The 20,887-nt window shown below is 36.7% G+C and overlaps 1 protein-coding gene and 1 long non-coding RNA gene across 2 annotated transcripts in view; one reads left to right on the top strand and one right to left on the bottom strand.

The window, feature by feature from the left end:
• LOC5572872 (CTD small phosphatase-like protein 2) overlaps positions 1 to 18,156 on the top strand; it is a 40,546-nt gene extending 22,390 nt beyond the window's left edge. Inside the window, exons 2-6 of the mRNA XM_021843699.1 lie at positions 449 to 1,899; positions 6,826 to 7,217; positions 7,278 to 7,397; positions 7,460 to 7,562; positions 16,746 to 18,156. Coding sequence (XP_021699391.1) covers positions 454 to 1,899; positions 6,826 to 7,217; positions 7,278 to 7,397; positions 7,460 to 7,562; positions 16,746 to 16,811 — 2,127 coding nt within the window. The 5' untranslated portion in view covers positions 449 to 453 and the 3' untranslated portion in view covers positions 16,812 to 18,156. The remainder of the gene's footprint in view (positions 1 to 448; positions 1,900 to 6,825; positions 7,218 to 7,277; positions 7,398 to 7,459; positions 7,563 to 16,745) is intronic.
• On the bottom strand, positions 8,778 to 10,649 carry LOC110676308. Its single transcript, XR_002500255.1, has 3 exons — positions 9,227 to 10,649; positions 9,083 to 9,158; positions 8,778 to 9,021 (listed from the first exon to the last, which is right to left on the bottom strand). It is a non-coding gene; the product is annotated as an uncharacterized LOC110676308 (long non-coding RNA).
• Positions 18,157 to 20,887: the final 2,731 nt, after the last annotated feature.

Here is a 20,887-nt window from a genome sequence, read left to right as displayed (position 1 = left end):
AGAAGAATCACTAACTGCATAAGTTTCCTTATATGTTGGCTCAAAAAAGAATCGGTAAAATGAATCGGTTTAAAATATGACACATTTTGGAAGGAATTTGATCAAATTCAATGTTTTTCACAACTATGCCAAACGGCTATTATGCCAAATGGCGATTATGCCAAACGACCGTTATGCCAAATGGCATTATGCCAAACAGCTATTATGTCAAACGACTGTATGCCAAACGAGGTAGACCCGTTTGCATCTTAAGTGTAAAATTATCCGTATGGGTAAAGATACAGATGATGTCGATTCTGCCCCGGTTGTTCATAATTCGTCTGTGTTTATACTTCCCGGGTCCCGGCACTTCTATTATGGTTTTGAACCCGGATCTAAATTCACCCATCTCGTTGAACTTTAAAATATTTTGAATAATTGAAAAAAAATCCATTTCTTTTCCCCACAGGCACCATGTGGTTACGGAGCGAAACCAGAGACCGAAGGCTGCGTTCGAGCAGTTCTCGAATAACCGTTAAGAATAAAAGGCACGCCAAGGCACAACAGAAGATAAAACGCAGTCCCTCGGATGTGATTTCAACGACGCGACGGAGCACGCATCCTCTACAGCTTCCGGGCGTGGGTGGAGCTCGTTGTCGTCCGGTTGTAAGCACCACAATTGGGGCCTCTGCACGTACTTTAACGCGTTCCGGCAATCGTGTTAGTCCGAAACGCACACTGAAAGGTGCTCGACGAATCAACAAAGCAACGTTGAGTGGAGATGAAGAAGCAATCTCGGAGGATTGCAAGGAAAACTGCTGGCAGGATAGTAATGATCTCACCCTATTCGATTCTACCGTCAGTCTTAAGAATCAGTATGAAAGCACTAACTTATACTCAAAGAAGGGCGATGAAATCGGATCGCCCGATGATTGTATCAATCAGTTTGGAGTGATAACTTTCGATTCGAACAAATCGGCAGCGGGAGCAATTAGCTCGACTGGTGGAGTTATCAATTCTCAATCGGTAGAGCCACTCAAGTCGAAGTGCATCACCGAATGTGATAGTACTACTGAAATAGGTTGCGATGTAAGTTACCCATCGACTTCTTCGGGGTCGTCCTGCACAAGGCGTCTGAAAAGTCCCCTTGAGCATGTTACGCCCTCCTCTACGTTACAGGACATAGTAGTTCCAGAGGTGGACTCTACGACCGATACGATTCCAGATACCACCAACGACTTGGTAACGGTGGCCTCAAATATCATCTCCGTTTTTCCATCTTCAGCATCTTCATTGTCTTCGACGTCGTCGTCTTCGTCATCGTCCTCTTCATCTTCCTCGTTGTCCTCCACTTTCCAACCGACAGGTTACAGCAGTTGCTCATCCGTGTCCGGAGTCGATGATCAACCGGCATCCAGTAGTTACTCACCCAACGCTACCGCAACGGATTTGATCTCAATGTTCGATGACGAACACTACAGAAATTCGGCCGAGCTCTACACCGATTTCCTGCCGTGCAATACGTTATTCACCCAAGCATTACTTAGCTGTGGCGATGTCTCGAGCCTCAACATCAACTGCAATCAGGTACTTTCCGAGAACATGACTGCAGGAATAAATGATTCGGGATTTCTCTCTTCGATCAATCCGATGGCTATTGAAAACCTTAAAGCGTTGACCAATTTTCAAACCATGAACACTTCCGACGATGCAGGACCAAGTTCGAGCGGGGCCTATCTGACGGAAATCGGGAGTCGGGTGTATGAATCATCCAGCTCGAACGGCACTGGCCACCTGGACGGACAGGTGGATGGCGAATCTTTGATTCACAACATCGAGTGCAACGAAACAATTCCAATGTGTGGCGATGACTGCGGGAATGGAATGCAGCTGGAATCCGATGAATGCATGGAGATCGAGGTATGTTTAATCCACGGCCACAATGGTCCGAATCAACAGTTTAGTAGGACACATGTTTTTACTCTGTTTCCGTTGATTTTAGATGTATGATGTGTTCAGAGAAGTCGTTCGTAATTGAATTTTGCATAGTTTTAGAAAGAGTGCATATTTAGGTTTGAGCTGTGAATAAAACTTTTTCGTTTTAGGAATATGTTCATTAGTAAACGTTAACATAATGTTACACACTTAAATTATTTTACGGATTCCTGTGAAATCTCAACAGCTGAACGGTTCGGTAAAATAAATTAACGGAGAACAGTAAATTTGAACAGTGTTCGGTAAAAATTCACCGGAATCCGTGAAATTTCGACGAAATTACGGTGTTTTATTTCACCGAACTGTTCAGCTATTGAGATTACAGTGAAATTCACCGATTTCCGATTAAATTTGCTGAGTGTGTATCATGACCAACTTTCCCGAAGACACTTTTGGTCTAGCTCTTCATTTGAGCTTAGTAAATCGATTGAAGCAATGAATTGAAGCCAATGGACCGATGCACGAGTTCACTATTTGACTTTTGAGCGGTGTCGAATTCACTCGTTGCCATGGCCACATAAATAAAACGGCACCGCTAAAATGTCATATAGTGAATCCGTGCATAGGTCCATAGGCTAGGAGAAGTGGATGAACAAGGATGAATCTGTCATTCAAATACTTATCAAATTTCATACAAAATCTACTTTTTTTCAGCGATAAGTACATCCCTCATTCATGCTAGGTGAACCACTTCCCCTAGCCTATTTTAAAATGTTATGTTCGACTTTATGTCAGAACCCTCAGATTATATCAAATGAACTTTATTATAGTAATCACGCGAGTGAACTCGAATTTATAGCTGTAAGGCATGAAGCATAAATAAACCAATCGTATCGATCTCTTGTATCGTGACTTTCAACCGAGTTGTACGGTTATACATGAATGTAGAGGTTATACATGTTTTCTACAGTACTCTTCACATCCTTGTTTTACAATTATCGGCGTGCTGTCTTCAGCAAAGTTGTATGGCTCAATTAGATCTACAATTTTACCGTATACTTTTTTTTTTGAGAAATGTGAAACAAAAAATGTAGAAATGATAATAAGATTCTTTCAAGAATCCTTCAACGGCATCATCGAAACTTCAAAAGCAGTTTTTCTAATGAGATCTGAAATTTTTTCGCTAATAATGTGGTTACTGTGTTTCGGTTGAAGAAGCAAATAATGTAAATTCATGTAAACTTTGTTGATTTTAAACGAAATTTGTTTTCGGAAAATTTGAAAGATAAATTAATAATAACGGATCTTCAAGTAAAATAATTTGTAGACGGGGGGGTCTGGTAGTCTAATGGCTATCACTTTTGCTTCTCAAGCAGGAGGTCGTGGGTTCAATACCAGGCCCATTCTTTTCTCATCTCAAGCGAAACCTTTGAGGCTATTTAGAGCATAACGGCAAGTGAGAAATCCATTAGATTGTATAATAAGCAAAAGGTGCAGATGAATTGAAGCCAAACCCCAAATTTTCAAGAACACAAATCTAGAAAACCAGACAATCATTCAAGTTGAAAACATGATCGATTGGTCACTCGCTGGTAATGACCAATCGATTAGATTTTCAGCATGACCGACTATCTGACTATTAGGGTGCAGATCCACTTGGGCACTTCCATGATGGCGTATAAAAAACCGGTAAAATCAACTCACCTGTAAAAAATCTGAACTGCTACGGCGTTGTTAACAAAATGTTAACAAAATCTTAAATTTGTTTTACCAAATTAGGATGATAGTGTTGTCTAATAACACAGAACGCCTACATATAAGAAATGAATGTAATGTTTGGAATGATACTAATAAAGAAATGAAAAAAAGCACATATTAAAAGGGTTAACCCCCAATTTGCTCGCATATAGTGAACGGTGGGGAGTTGATGACCACTTCAATGGTTGGCTTTAAATCAAAGTGGACCAAGTGACATTTGCATATATTGAGAATATTGTTTTTTTACTCATCTTCGTGTTACTTTTAAATAATATAATGTGAGGTGATAATCATTGAAAAAAAAATCCGAACCTCAAATTGGACGAACTTTTGATAGATTACGTGCACTTGGTCCGCTCTAACTGAACTGAAATAGTCAGAAATCAAAATCAGTCGCATCAATTAAGCAATATTTAAGAATTTCTATTGATTGACGACAAGAAAAATCAATCTAAAAAAATCTGACAAATCATGGAATGTCTTACATTTTTTTGAATTCCTCAGTGCGCTGATCGTTTTTGTTGTTACCGGCGACACAGAAAAAAACACGAATCCGCTTGTTTGACTTTCAACAAGCGCACTACTTTTCGAATGTCACTCAAAGAGAAATTTTATCGAGTTAAGAGGAAAATAACCATCATCGTTTTCCATATGTTCAAAACCAGTTTTTTTGCTCAAAATTTAAACAATGTTCAAGAAAATCTATCATTGCATTACACTTGCTATCTGGATTGCAATGATAGATTTTCATGAGGATTTCTTAAAATTTGTACGGAAAAACTGGTTTTCAATTTTCGATGATTGCTGATAATTGAATGATGGATTCTTGAGCCTTAACTCCATCAGTTATTAGCATAAAGGGTAATAAAGGGTTTCAAAAGTTTTGACTTAAATTTTCTTAAAACTTTTTAACGAATGATAAATATGCAACGTTCTGCAAAAAAAATGTATCATAACTTTCTCTACAACTATTCTGAAGACCACATTCATGTAAAGTAGAAAATAAAGAAGTTAAATAAAAAAAACGTATTTTTTGGGTTCCACCCTATGTTTGAACTTTCAGAATCGATTCAATATGCCCAAATTATAAATTACCTAGATAAAAAAAAATTTGTCCCGGCAAAGTAGTTCATGATAACATTTTTCAAATGTTTGCTGAAAAACCTAATCACACATTTCCTCACACAAAGTTTGAACCTAAATACGGATCACTCCATCCAATTTTTCTCTAAGAAGATGCTATACTCTATTATGAACAACCTTTGACGACTTCCTTTCGAAAGGGAAGTAAAAATCATATTTTTTATCATAACTTTTTTCCAAGATTTTTAACATTTTTTTGTGTTTTCTACAAAGTTGTTTGTCATAGAAAAACCCATGTTTTTGCTAAACATATCATCACCCTATCTTTTGAAGTAACAAAGTTATTCATGAATTACTCTTTTTTCAAGGGGTAGTTCAGGCCTCTATAACTGGCTTCGGCGCAAAATGGCGCAGACAACTCTTACAAATCATGAAAGTACCATATCTCCCGTTTCGGCAGTTGATAAAAACTTTTGTCTATAAGCGTCTTTGCATGGGTTTTTACTATCAAACAAATAAGCCTTATTAAAACGAATTCGACTGAGAATTATTTTACTTTAAGAGATAGAGAGGTGCAATGTTCAGCAAAAACACGCGTTTTAAGATGTTTAACAACTTTGTGGAAGACATGAAAAATGTCAAAAATTTAAGTAAAAAGTTATAAACGAAAATAATTTTAAACGATTTTTTCATACAAATTTGTGTACTTTAAGTTAAAAAATTCGTAACTCTTTTACAAGATTTTTAATATTTTTTATGTCTTCTACAAAGTTGTTAAACATCTTAAAACGCGTATTTTTGCTGAACATTGCACCTCTCTATCTCTTAAAGTAAAATAATTCTCAGTCGAACTCAGTCAACTTTATCAACTGCCGAAACGGGAGATATGGTACTTTCATGATTTGTAAGAGTTGTCTGCGCCATTTTGCGCCGAAGTCAGTTATAGAGGCCTGAACTACCCCTTGAAAAAAGAGTAATTCATGAATAACTTTGTTACTTCAAAAGATAGGGTGATGATATGTTTAGCAAAAACACGGGTTTTTCTATGACAAACAACTTTGTAGAAAACACAAAAAAATGTTAAAAATCTTGGAAAAAGTTATGCTAAAAACTATGATTTTTAGGGGTCATTCACATACAACGGCATGTATCTCAAAAAGTATAAGAGATAGAAAAATCGTGTCTTCGACAAAGTTGTTTCAAATTTCCAATTGGGTCCTAAAATGTTTATTGAAATCTTGTTTTTATTTAATGACACGAAAGAGCATGTTATCGCAACTACTTCAGCAATTTTTCCCGCTCAAATAACGGCTACATCATATTTAAACTTTAATTTAAAAATTGGGTCCATAAATGAACCTTGACACTTTTGATCATGTTTGACGTTCGCTTAATCGACAAAAACACCACAGGGCTTTTAGTTTTAACACTGGGGTTGTTCCTATCTGACATTTCGGAAGGAACACGGAAAGCAAAATACACCCAAAATTTGAGTTTATGCCAAGGAGTGTGACAAAATCTAAAAAAATATTTTTTGGGCTTAAACAAAAGAAAAACATTAAAAAATTGAGTAAACATGTGTTTTTGACCTAAACTTAAGCGTTTGGCACTAAAATTGGGACAGGCCTTTAGGACCCTATTCTACAACTTTGCCGAAGACACCATATGTCTATCTAAATGTTTTGAAAAAAAATAATTTATTTTATCTCACTGCTAGGTGGATTGATCACAAAACTTTTTTCGTCAAAAGTTGCGCATTAATATACCAAGAAACTTCTCCGAACAAACTATATCGCTAAAATCAACGGTTAGGGCGCTATTCAAAAAGCGCATGAAAACGAGAAAATAAAACACAGTGCGTTGGTCCCGAGATGAACTAGCCCAGGGCTAAAAATCTCGTTAATAAAGACAGAAAAAAAAACTTTTGGTGACATCATGCGTCTAAACCTGAAAAGTACAGAGAAAAAATACCTATTTCCTTACGAATTGTCGATTCGGAGCATTGTGCACTGGTAGAGGGATAATTGACATCGAATTCTATAAATATATTTCCATCACAAATACTTCCAGGAATCCAACGACAGTCAGCATGAGCATGTCACCTGGGAAACGTTCGATCCGTACGTGTTCATCAAGCATCTGCCCCCGTTGACGTGTGAAATGCGTTCCAAGTGCCCTGCGCTGCCATTGAAGACTCGCTCCAGTCCGGAGTTTAGTCTAGTGCTTGATCTCGACGAGACGCTGGTGCATTGCAGCTTGCAGGAGCTGTCCGACGCCAGCTTCAAGTTCCCGGTGCTATTCCAGGAGTGCAAATACACGGTTTTCGTTCGGACGCGACCATTCTTCCGCGAGTTTCTTGAGAAGGTTTCGCAGATATTTGAAGTTATCCTGTTTACTGCCTCCAAGCGGGTCTATGCGGATAAGTTGCTTAATTTGTTAGATCCTGAGCGGCGACTCATCAAGTAATTTGATTGCTTTGGAGATTGTTTGTTTTATTCACTGATCAATTCCTATTGTTTCAGATATCGTCTATTTCGAGAGCACTGTGTACTAGTCAATGGCAACTATATCAAAGATTTGACCATTCTAGGGCGAGATCTGTCCAAGACGATCATCATTGACAATTCTCCGCAAGCATTTGGGTACGTTACAATTAGAAAGAAATTACTGCGTATTTTAAGTTATTAATGATTTTTGTTTTCAGATATCAACTTGAAAACGGTATCCCTATAGAGAGCTGGTTTATGGATCAGAGCGATTCGGAGTTGATGAAAATTTTACCCTTCTTGGAACGACTTGCTGAAATGGTTAGTAATCAGATATTTGGCGTGTCCGGTTTGGCTTTCACTTTACAAAAATATACATTTTTGGCTTTCATATGTCGTGTTCCTCTATATAAGGCACAGTGGGATCTCGAACTTTTATTTTGTTATTTAAGTTTTTGTTCTGAGGAGGGGCTAGATAGCCGCAGCGATAAACGTGCAGCTATTAAGCAAAACGAAGCTGAGGGTCGGGAGTTCGAATCTCACCGATCGAGATTCTTTTCGTGTTGGAATTTTTTCGACTTACAAGGGCATAACGTATCTTCATACCTGTCACACGATATAACGTCTACCTTGGTGGACCCCCCCTAAGCGTGTCATCGATGTTCGTTGCTGCATGGCTACGCAGCTAACCTTGAGGTTGCGATGTGCAATAGCCCCTCTTCGAAGCAATGCCTTCTTGGTGGTCCCGGAGAGACGAACGGTTTGGCGGCAATGGGAAGGGTTTAGTGCAGTGATTCCCAAAGTGGGCGAATTCGCCCTCCGGGGGGCGATTTTCAGGCTCAAGGGGGCGAAAAATCCAGAAAGGGGGCGAAGAATCTAACACAGTAGCACTTGAAAATAATTACTCATAAGAGGACACACATCTGAAGGATAGTCAATTCCAAACTTAAATAATTCCAGGACTATTTTACCTTAGATCATTATATACTTAATTATGGTAATTTTAAAGCTACGAAAGACATTACTTGATGATTGTCAAACACAAAATGTTAGTGTTATGCATGCAGGTTTTTTTTTAAATCATGTTGAATGCAAAGATCAAAATTTGAGATTTTCACAAGGTCGGACTGATTCACGCAGAGAAATGATTTTTAAAATCAATAATATTCTGTATTGAAATCAACAAAAAAAATTATCATTTCTCGGCTAATAATATATTTTTTTGATTTCAACAACAAAATTGTGTTGTTTTAAAAAAATATTTTTTTGTTTCTAAAATCAGTCGTGAGCACAAACAAAAATTAGTTTCTTTGAATTCATAATAAATATATTTGATAATGCTAAACCTTATGTTGAACCAAAAAATAACTGTGTTGTTTTTAAAATTTATATTTTTTGAACCAAAAAAAGGATTTTTAAAAACAAAAATAATAATTTTTGTTTTCAAATATGTACTTTTTTGATCCAACTTTTTTATTTATATTTTTTTCTGGTAGCCCGATATTTCATTTGAAATGATCACAAATAAACAGACTATTTTCTCTCAATTTAGATTTTATTTACATCTCATTTACAAATAATCATTAGATGAGTTATTGCCTTCTTATAAGCTCCTGGTTAAAAAATTGCATTTGCCATTTCTGCAAATAACTCGGCATTTTGTTGACGCGGTCAGCACGTAAATAACCATGCACCGTTCACGAGTGATGGCTTCGGAATTACTTTCTCTTACCACCGGTGATGCGGTCGAAAGGCAATCTGTGGATAATGGTGGAGATACCTATGATACATAGAAAAATACAATTTATTTATTTTTTAACACTTCCTCTGTTAATTTATACCTGGACAATCCATGCATCAATTCTTGAATTTCCTTCCGTTCCAGGATTTGCATGGTTTCAAGGGTATATTGATTTTCTAAAGATCAAAAAAATGCGCCTAAGTTCATTATCAGATAATTACATGGAAACAAGACAATTACTTACCCAGGGTACGATTGATAAATTCTTCAGAGAGTCCAAAACTCAGCAATAAATCCACCAGCGCGTCAATAACTTCCTCAACATTCATAGCCAGTACTTCTTCTGTTGAATCCATTTTAGCTTTGTTTCAAATCATGGAAATGGCGTCTGGCCGTGCGTACATACTAGCAAAAAAAAACATACTCATACACTCTCATATAATGCATATGTATGTGTATCAATATTAGGATTTTTTGAAACAAAAAAACTTTTTTTGAAAGCAAAACAGATTATGTCAATAGCCAATAAAATATTTTATTGAATCTAAGGTACTTGTGTTCCAATCAGTTTGGTGTAAAAACAACAATTAAATTTTTTGGAACAATAAAATTTAATATTTGTATTCAACAAAAACAATTGTAGTTTTTAAAAATATTTCAATAATATTTATTTTTGAAACAAAAAGGTCTGTTTTCTCTGCGTGTTAGTCAGTGGATTTGGACATGCATCTGAGAATATTTAGAAATTTTTGCAACGCCCAATATTTGATATGAGGTTTTTGTTTTTGAGATAAGGAAGTACCCATTTCTAAGTTTCGGTTGCACTCATTATTATCATTTCTTATTGTATAAATCAAATTTTGAAAAATTTAGCAGGCAAAAATCAGATTCCAACGATTTTGAAGACGAACAACAGTCTATTCAAAAATAGATTTGAAACATTATTAGAGATGCGTCAGATTTAAACCTTCAGAAAATCCGAAAAAAAAAATCTAAAAAAAAACGTTTTTGATATACTGTATTAAAAAACAGTTGAACCCATTCTGAATTTTCATATATATTTTAAGAGTTTTGGATTAAATTAATAGCGTACCTAAAAACGTCAAGCATTTATTATTCACATTTTCTGAAAATCATTGCAGAATTTTTAGACATATGTAGCAGATGAATAAGTATGAAATCACAATGAAAGAATCATATCACGGACGTTCCAAAAACGCATAATTTCAAACAAAATCAATGCAGTTCACCCAAACGTGACATATTAACACTTCAGTCGTCGCGCTGTTGTATTTTGTACAACAGTGTTGAAAAAACATCGCTTTTCGTTCACAACTGCAGCGTGGTGGTTCTGACGGTGGCAAACTGCGCGACGACTGGAAGGTTAATGTGAACAGAAGTGCGTTTGCTTGAAAAACATTGCATTTGGTTCAATTTTAAAGAGCTTCGCCCCCAACTGCCTCACAAGTTGGCGCTTATGCATACATTACATTTTGTAACGAAAATCGATAGCTCTTTAAATTACAGGTTAGTATTTAAATCGTTCCTAAAAATGGTGGGTTATCGATATTCAAGAAAATATTTTAAAATGTAAATAATAGTTATTGTATTACGGTTCTATGGATATGCGTGTCGAAGATGTTTTTGGCGAAAACAAATATTTGAATTACATATCAGGGAGGGGGGGGGGGTGTGTATTCCAGATAAATATTGGCCTCAAGGGGGCGAAAGTTTAAAAAGTTTGGGAAGCACTGGTTTAGTAGGTCGGGGATGTAGTCCTGTCTGCTGCTTTGCAAGTAGTAATCGGTCCCCAACCCCACACTCCTGGACCGGCAGGGTCCGGGTGTTTGTTGAGCAGATTATCCCCCCATTGCTAAGAAGAAAAAAAACACGATATAACGGGTGTTCAGCAAAAAATACGAATTTTCAACTCTCAGTGCCCTAGTGTATAAAAATAATTGGCGGTCCAAGGATACTAAGCAGTAGACCACGAGGATCCGGAAGATGAACGTCAGTATCGTCCAGTGCATATGTCTTTTATGTTTGCATTTCAATTAGCTCTAAAAGTGATGGGAAGACAGTTTTGCTGAGAAACGTGAAATAGTGAAAATAAAACACAAAAACCTATTTTTGAAGGGCCACCCTACATCAATAGCGAAAAATGCTCTAAAACGGTCAATTTATGAGCTAGAAAATCAGCTTTTTATGTCAAATCAGCTTAAAATTTTCCGATCTTCAACTTTTTAGAACAAACTATATCAATATTCCTTAAAATAAAAAAGTTTTGATAGTTATCTTTTTTTACAAAGGGCCACCCTAATTTTCGTTCCGACCAAAAAAAATTGTTTTTATAATAGAAACAACTTTGTAGAACATCATTTTTACGTAAAATCGCAATTGAAGGCGTGAGTTCCATCTTTCCTCCTAAAACCCCAATCCGTCTTACTATGCAGTGCTCTTGTGAGAGCATCGCGATAAAATTGCGTCGTACGGCTGATCAGGGCCCTTACTTCAATATAGATACTGACGTTGTTTGCTATTGATATGCCTCATATTTTGGATGAGCGGTGAATAGCGCCCTTCTTCTTCTTTCTGGCATTACGTCCCCACTGGGACAGAGCCTGCTGCTCAGCTTAGTGTTCTTATGAGCACTTCCACATTTATTAACTGAGAGCTTACTGTGCCAAGACCATTTTTGCATGTGTATATCGAAGATACTCTATGCCCTGGGAAGTCGAGAAAATTTCCAACCCGAAAAGATCCTCGACCGGTGGGATTCGAACCCACGACCCTCAGCTTGGTCTTGCTGAATAGTTGCGCGTTTACCGCTACGGCTATCTGGGCCCCCTATACAGCCCTTAGACGCTCAGACAGTTTGACCAACATTGACTCCGCCCTCAAGTTAGTCAAACCGATTTATGTTGATGCAACGGTTTGACCGACTGTCAAAGTGCGTTGCAGCAACACAATATTTCTGTGCATGTTTTGAATCTCGGCAAGTCTAGTGGATATGTGATAGTTATTTTTTTCGCATTCTGTGGCTGTGGGAAGAATATGTACGATTTTTGGATAATAATAAGAACAGAACTTTCAAAATTTAAGTACAGGTAAAAATGGATATTCATGAGGAATTCCAGTTATAATAAGCACGATGTATTCCGGCAAAACTCTAAAATTATGAGGGGTCTCTTTCAGGGATTATGCTGAACAATCATCGATATGAATATATCAAGATTCTCCCCAGTTTAAAACGCGACGCGAGACGGAACACAACACTTATTGTTCTTACAAATAAAAAGGATATTAAAAATTACCTTTATATGTCGACCGGTTTCGGGCTCGATGTTGCCCATCTACGGGACGATGTCCGACCGCATAAAAAGGTAATTTTTAATATCCTTTTTATTTGTAAGAACAATAAGTGTTGTGTTCCGTCTTGCGTCGCGTTTTTATGTGATCGTAGTGGAAGTTCTTACGTTAGCACACCCAAAAAATGGAATGGGTCTCACCAGTTTCCTCTAGTTATTCTACTTTGAAGTTTTTCCAGGAATCCATTGGTTATACTAAAGATTCTACCAGAAATTCTTCCTGTGATTCTACAAGGAATTTTATCAATAATTTCTCTAAAACTTTTTCCCCAGATTCAACCAGAAATTCGTCGGTGGCAGATTCCTTCAAAGGATATTCAATTCTAATTATTCAGGATTTCCTCCATTAATTCCATCAAAAATCAATCCAAAAAAAAATCCTCAAGTAATTTTTCAGAGCTTACTCCAAGGCCACCTCCAAGAAGTGCTCCAGAGATTGCTACAACAATTTCTTCAAAGATTCCTTCAGGAACTCCCAGGAATGTCCAAAAAAATCCTTCCAGGGATTCAAGCTGCAGATATTCAGAGAAATACTTTGTTCAGTGGAGGAACATGGAGGAACAATCTTTTGGAATTTTATAGATGCCTTCCTGACGGAATACCTAGAGTAGAGAAAGGAAGAATTTCTAGTTCAATCCTTCGCGAAATTTCTGGTCGATTCTCTCATGGAAATATTAATGTGTTTTTCAGAGAAAAAATTCTTGTGAATTTGTGGAATTTTTTGATTAATTCCCTGGAGAAATTTCTGATAACCCTGAAAAACTCTGATTCCTGTTAAAATTCCTTAAAAAAATCCTCTCTCAAAAAATTACTGGTGAAATAATTAACCCTCTAATACCCAACCCCGCCTTTGGACGGGGTACACTTTGGAATTTTGTGTATTTTTTCGTAGCTCGGAAATCAAAATGATTTTATTTTTGGCTTATACCTTGACTCATAACACGCATATAAGAAAAGTTTTTTATGACTTTTGAAACTTTTTTGTATTTTTAGAAATTGTTTGAAAAATTGCATTCTTATATAACCTACAAATGCCTGGGCTTCATTTAACGTTTAATATAAAAAATCGTACCTTATATATTTTTCTACGAATAACCTATCACAAAAGAAGAGCCTGGTGGTATTAAAATCATTTCAAACCTGTTTTTCCGTTAGTTACACGAAAAATTAAATACGCTTCGAAAAAAAAAATTAAAATTTAATATTTTTAAAAATACTGTAACAATATAAATTTTCATTATTGCCAAAAATCAACAACTAGAAAAGGCTTCAAGAAAAAATGAAAAAAGCTAGGGATGTTCAAAAATAAAAATTATAAAAATCAAAAACCAAAATTTAAAAATTTGCTAATAAAAATAAATAAATGCCCAAAACGTGTTTAGAACGATTTTAGATAACGAAAAATAATACTTAAATCGAAAATAAAAAATTGGGTATTAGAGGGTTAAAGAAAATACTGATGAGTTTTTGAAGGAATTGGCTTGTTCAGGGTATCCTGTTTTTTACATATTCTGATTCTACGTTCAAAACTGAGCCAGAATCCAAAGTTTCATAATTTTCCGTGCCCTGGAACTATTTTAAAAACACGTTTGAACTTAGTATGGAATTCGCGTTTGAATCACTCCTCGGCAAATTTTACTTCGAGACGAGCTGTCATTATGTAAATTGAGTCGACGGAATGAAATCTGTTTTAATCATTTACTATATCAATTTTAAGATATTAAAGCGCAATAAAATCGTGTTACACTTACACTCTTTCGATCAAGCTACAAAAAACTGTAAACTTATCATCACTAATCAACCCAATTACTCGTGGAATCTTTATAGGAAATTGTGGTCAAATCCCCACTTTTAAGGGATCCTTGGAGATTATCTTGGCGGAATCATTGGAGATTTTATCCAGAATGTTTTGGAAGAACCTCTAGAGGATTCCTGAATCCTGAAAGAAATCCTCGAGGAACTCCTGATATAATCTCTGGAGGAACTCCTGACATAATCTCTGGAGGAACTCCTGATGAAATCCCTGGCGGAACTCCCTATGAAATCCTGGTGGAATTCCTTGAGAAATCCCTGATATAATCTCTAGTGAAATTCCAGGTGCAATCTCCGAAGGAACTCCTGATGGAATCCATAGAGAACCCCTGTAGGAATACCAGGTGGAATCTTTTGAAGGAACTTCTGATTCCCACAGACACTTTTTTCCCTGGACGAATTCTAGGTGGAATCTCAAAAGCAACTTCTAATGAAATCCTTGAAGGAACTCCTGATGGAATCCCCAAAAGAGCTCCTGATGTAATCCCTAGAAGAACTTGTGATGTAATCCCTGGAGGAGTTCCAGATAAAATCTCTGAAGAAACATCGGATGTAAGCTCTAGAGGAACTCCTGAAGCAATCTTTCTAGGAAGATTCCTGATGAAACTCCTGTTAGAATCCCTAGAGGAACTCCTTATCCCTAGAAGAAATCCTGATGGAATTTCTCGGGAAACTCCTGATCTTTGGAGGAACTGATAGAATCTTTGGAAGAATTCCAGGTAGAATATCTGAAGGATTTATTGATGGAATCCCTGGAGGAACTCCTGATGAAATCCCCAGAACAACTCTGAAGGAAGCCCTAAGGCTACTCTTGATAGAATCCCTATAGGAACTCTTGATAGAATCCCTGGAGGAATTTCTGATGGAATCATTAGAGGAATTCCTTAAAATATTATTGAAGGAGCTCCAGATCGAAAGATTGGAGAAACTACTGATAAAATTCCTTGACGAGCTCCTGATGAAATCCCTTAAGGAATTCCTGATAAGATTCCTGATGGAACTCCTGATAAAATCCCTAGAGGAATTCTTTATGATTCCCTAGAAATAATCCTGATCAGGGCTGCTAAATGTCATGAATATCACGTGACTTGAACAATTGAATATTGCTAATATCATCGTTCCTCGTGGAAAAAGTCATCAGAATAGCTATAGGTATTTTAAATTTTCTATTTTTTACATTTAACAGCACTGATCCTGATCGATTTCTCAAGAAACTCCTGTGGAGAATGTCCAGGTGGAATCTCTGAAGGAACATTCAATGGAATGCTTGGAGCAATTCCTAAAGATATTCTTGAAGAAATTTCTGATGGAATCATTGGAGTTGTCCGATCACGGACACTTGACGGATGGGCAACTTCTTCCTCTGAAGAGAGTGCCAGCGGGAACAGCAGCTGACGATAGCTCGACTCGATGAATAATTTTGAAACAACTCAAAAGCCTTCAAAACGGCTGTTATTATTTCGGTGGTCCAAGAGAAACGAGAACTTTTCACTTTAACTTAACCGATGTTTTTTCTTCGATGACTTAATGAAAACTGACTCTTCACAAACAAACTCATTCACTTATATAGCATTCCACGAAACGCCACCCACCAATGCGTGCAAGCCTCGTTGCCATTGGCCGGTGGAACGTAGCAAACATGTTCGTCGCGTCTCCTTCCATGCACAGTCCGGGTGATGTTGGTCGTCGCATCTGCTGGTGTGGTTAGCCACCGCTCTTCGCTCATCAGCCGCCAGCCAATACATGATCTTTGTCATTCGGGTGGGTTGTGCGTGTTTCAATAATAGGGTGTAAGGCGATAGGGTGATAACTGTTAATTTTTTACAAACATTCGCTCTGTGCGCGAACATGAGGAACTTCTGAACTTCTAGAAGAGTTACAGTTGAATTGTCTGAAGGAATCGCTGGAGAAATTCCAGAATACCTGAAAAAAATTTATGATGGAATCCCTAGAAGAACATCTGATGAAATCCTCAGAATAACTCATGATGGAATCCCTAGAGGAACTTCCGAGGGAATTCCTAGAGGAACCTCCGATGGCATCCCTAAGAAACTTCCGAAGAAATCCCTAGAGAACTTCCTAATGGAAACTCTGATGGAAGTCCTGATGTAATTCTCCGTGGAGCTCATGATTGAATCTTTAGAAGTACTTCTGATTGAATTCCTGGAGGAAATTTTGATGGAGTTCATGGTGGAATCTCTGATAGAATTCCTGGTGTATTCCTTACAATAACTTCTATTGGTAAGTCTCCTGATGGAATTCCTGGTGATATTCTTGATGGATTCTTTGTAGGAATTCCTGGTACAATCCCTGGAGGAATTCCGTATTGAATAGAATTCAATAACCGGTTGAACTGCTGGTGTACTTTCTAAAGAAATCGTGGGAAACCGTCAGTGCAATATATAGAAATAACTCAAATGTACCCCGTACTATTATTTTTTTGTTTTGAATTTCAGTTCAGTTTTCAAATCGTAAAAGATTTGTCGATGCCTATATATTTAATACACCATTGCCTCGTACACGTCGTGGATTGAACATGTGAGAAAATGATAAACTGACGTTACAATATGTTTTCTGTTTCAGAGAGAAGATGTTCGGCCCCATATCCGAGAAAAATATCGCCTGTTCTCGTACTTACCACCGGACTAAGTTTGCTGAAGACAAACAACCACTGATACTTGGATAGCTAAGCTGTTTATGCATCTCCCTAGGCAAGTCGTTTCTGTTGTTTTCTCTACACCGATGGGGGTGTAGGCGTTAAATTAAAATGAAACAATAAGTAAATCGACTAGATAAACAAAAGAATAACCTAAAACCATAAACACATACACATTTAGAAAAGGTACACCAAGCAGCATGAAATACCTAAACAAATTTCGATAAAACACACACCCACATTGAATAAATTTCTAGAAATTTAAGCGTCTAGATGTTGCAAAATCAAGAAATCACAAGATAACCGTACAGTACAGAAATAATTTTTAAGCGTAAGATTAATTAACGAGAACAGAACGAGCAAATTAAAAAGTTTTTCCTGACCCAATTGTAACAGTTACTGTTTTCACCTAGTTTACAGTGGGTTTAAAATCCTTAAAAATACACTGAAAAATAACGATTGTAAGTTGACTAATGGAACAAAGCAAACATTAGCGTAGAATGCAATATGATAAAGTAATCTATACAAAACAACATATTTAACTAGAATCGTAGAAATGAAATTTGCTAAACAAAATGAAAACAATACTAAAAGAGAATGAAGCAACATTTTACACTGAATTCTTGAAAGATTAAGTTGTGAGCATATATCATTGTTTATATTGTCTTATACAAAGCGAACATTATTGTTATAAATAATTTGATATTATTTTTATTTATTAAATAATTGTGTGTATCATTGCTGTATGATATGATTATTTTAAGATGATCAAATTATATATCGTTGTATTGTGTACAGAAAACATGAACATTGAATCTTAAATCAAACATACATCAGAACTTTTCAAAACAGTTCTCATTGCCTGCCGTTGATTGATGGGAAAAGAATGTCCATGTTTTGTGAATCGGTTCGTCGAGTTCCTTCCAAATTGAAAAAAATGAGCTTAACACGCTTCCTGGTTTCTTACTGTTGTTCCACACGCGGATGAGTTCCCCTTTTTGGTGGTCTGCCTTCAATGATAGCATAAAATTGTCGACATAAAAAATCGTAGCATTCAACATGACAATCGTAATCCCGAGTCAGGACTTTGATTCAAACGGTGTTTCCAAGACGGAACCTTTTGACATTTTGCTTCCGGGCTGATTCAATGCGACGAGTGAGTGCAACCAACAATTATCTTGGAAATAAGGACCATTTTTTCGAAAGTTATGTCGATTGTGTGCCTCAAAGGCATATTTTTAGACGAATACAAATCCTTTTTATTCTCTCATAATTGCTTGGAACAGTTTTGACAGTACATCGTAACACATGAAAATATAAAAGCAAAATGTCATCAAGGCACCAGTTTGTAATTATTTCAACAATTAATATCACATTCTACAAGACTTCCCACAGTATTTCGATCGGCCGAAATCGTGAACTTAATTTTGTAGCACCTTTAAACGTGATTTTTTCGGAATGGTGTCTTCGGACGAAAATTTTCTAAAAATATAGCGCATATATTGATGGTAAATAAACTTTGCCACGGGCGGCGCTGCGAAAATATTTTTTTTTGAAATGACGATCTTTAAATATGATGTCTTCGGCAAAGTTGTAGATAATTCAAATACATACAACTTTGCCAAAGACACCTAGTGTGTATTCAGCCGCATTTCCAAAATACGGGAGTATTTTATGAACGACCCCCTAAAACTAGTTTTTCTCCGATATTTTGAAAATGCGAAGTTTCCGGTAGCAACAATGTTCTACAAAATTGTGTAAACAGTAAAAATGAATCATTCTCTAGAAGACACTAGGTTTCTAAAGACCAAGGAAAAGCAGTTATAACCATTTAAGTGCAAAAATCAGTCATTTTTGGGGTCCGTGTATTTATTCGGGTGGCAGCTGGTGGCAGATGAAACCTAGTAGGGTTAAAAATACATCATTAGTAGTTGTAAATGTCGATAGTGTCATTAGTATCCACGAGTATCCCTTTTACTTAGAGCAAGTTTCATCAATGACTCTTATTACCCTCTTATTACCCTTAGTTATGTGATGGGTAGAGGGCTATGTGACTCCAAACTTCTTCTTTTTCTTCTCCTTGACACATTCTTCATCTTTATACACACACTCAATAGGTTCCAAATACTTTTATGAAGAAAGTTTTCAATTAGTCTTTACAAAATGACTCGCCATACAACTATTTTTCGCTTGCAGTTTTAGCTATTTTTCGTTCATAGACGCTATAGTAAGTGCAAACTATGCATATTTGGTGAAATATTCTGTTGAGAAAAGAATAAATCATTGAATCACTATTCTGTGAATCAGTGTTTAAATGTTAACGCAGTTCTTATGGTTGCAACACTCATTTACAAAATGATCTGATATTGAGGCACTTGCCTGATTTTGGTTTTGAATTTGATACATCACTTAATTTGCTACTCACCGCAGCGTTCTTGCACGTGTACGGAATCAAATTCCACCACTTTTAAATGGCTGTAACTTTTTACCAGTTGGGTATTTTCTATTAAAATTTTGGGTGTACAATCGACTCTACAACTCGATATTCTATAACTCGATGGATGTTTCAGTGTTTTCAAATTTCCATACACCGTGCTCTCCATAAGTTGATATTTCCCTAATTCGATATCTCCAGTAGTCGATGTCACGTGAGAGGTAAATTTCTCTACAAAAATTGATATGAATAAAAACTTGAAGGTTGAACAACATGAAAATAAAAATATTGATTGTCAGTAAGAGTAACATATTTTTTAGAGCATTTTGAAAAAAGTTTACAAATAATAGTTTTTGAAATAATTTCGTCATAATAATATTGCATTCCTACAGAGCTGATCAAAACAGTATTAAAAATACAGAAATTTGTTTAATTAATTTTAGGAATTTTTGTGTCGTATTCCATAACTCAATAAGTCGATTGTTTCTTAAATATCGAGTTATGGAGAGTCGACTGTAATTTGTTCAATGTGTTTAAGTATCACTAGCAGATGTCCAATCGTTGTGAAGATAGAGTCGGAATAACAGCAGCGGCGCAAAGAAATTTTTCGCACACATCGTGCCATCAGCAGAAAGCTGGAAATGGTACATTCTACGGTGTCTCGCGAGACAACAATTGTTCCTTGGGTAGCATCTCGCGAGAGTATCTCGCAGGGTTTTCTTGACATTTTTTTTTTTCAAACATATTAACTGTCACGCTACTGTGAGAAAAAAAAACCCGTAGACGACGGTGACCCCAAAACAGCGTTACACGGGTTTTTCAAAAAATCATAACTTTACAAATATTTGTCCAAATGCTGAAAGTTTTTCACTAACGAAAACATGGTGGTCAAACGCTTATAGAAAAATAACACACAGGGTCGTAGCAAGGTAGACGGTAGGGGGCTGAGCAAAGATGGTCAACCTCAGAAAAAACAGCGTTACAATGGTTCAGAGCTCATATCTTAGCCATCAGACAAAAATATTATAATTTTATTTCACCGTTGGAATCATTCAAGACCAGCATTGCAGGGAAAAATATCAAACAGAGTCGTAGCAAGGCAAATGGAGAATGGGGGGGTTCCCATTTGGAATGTTTACCAAACCTATAAACAAATATTTCGGTGCCGCTATGTAATCAATTTTTGATTTTCATTCACGCTTCGACACATCTAGTGCAGATCTTCAATAGAACAATACTAAGCATGGTCGTAACTAGGAAAAACAGCTCAATAATCACGTGGTCCTTTTTCGCAAAGTGCACCTCTTTCGGAAGAATTAGATGCCCATCCAAACACAACGCTTTCTATTTATATCCAATGCCTAGCCCGAGAGCGCATTGTTTTTTATGTATAGGAATAGCACACTACACTAGCCAGCAACTACGCTGGCTGAGGTTTCTTTTGTGTGGGCTTCCAATGCTGAAATCGAATTCAGGTTAACTTCTGCGTTCATGAGTCCTCTCATGGCGTAGTGGTAAACGCGCCCCAACTAGAGATCGGGGAGTCGTGAGTTCGATTCTCACTGAGAAGACGTGTAACTTTTTCGCAAATCTTCACATCAATTTGTCCATCTAATCCAATTGCAAATTATATGT

This window comes from Aedes aegypti, chromosome 2 (assembly GCF_002204515.2).
Source record: "Aedes aegypti strain LVP_AGWG chromosome 2, AaegL5.0 Primary Assembly, whole genome shotgun sequence".
NCBI lineage: Eukaryota > Metazoa > Arthropoda > Insecta > Diptera > Culicidae > Aedes > Aedes aegypti.
This window is presented reverse-complemented; position numbering and strand designations above follow the sequence as displayed.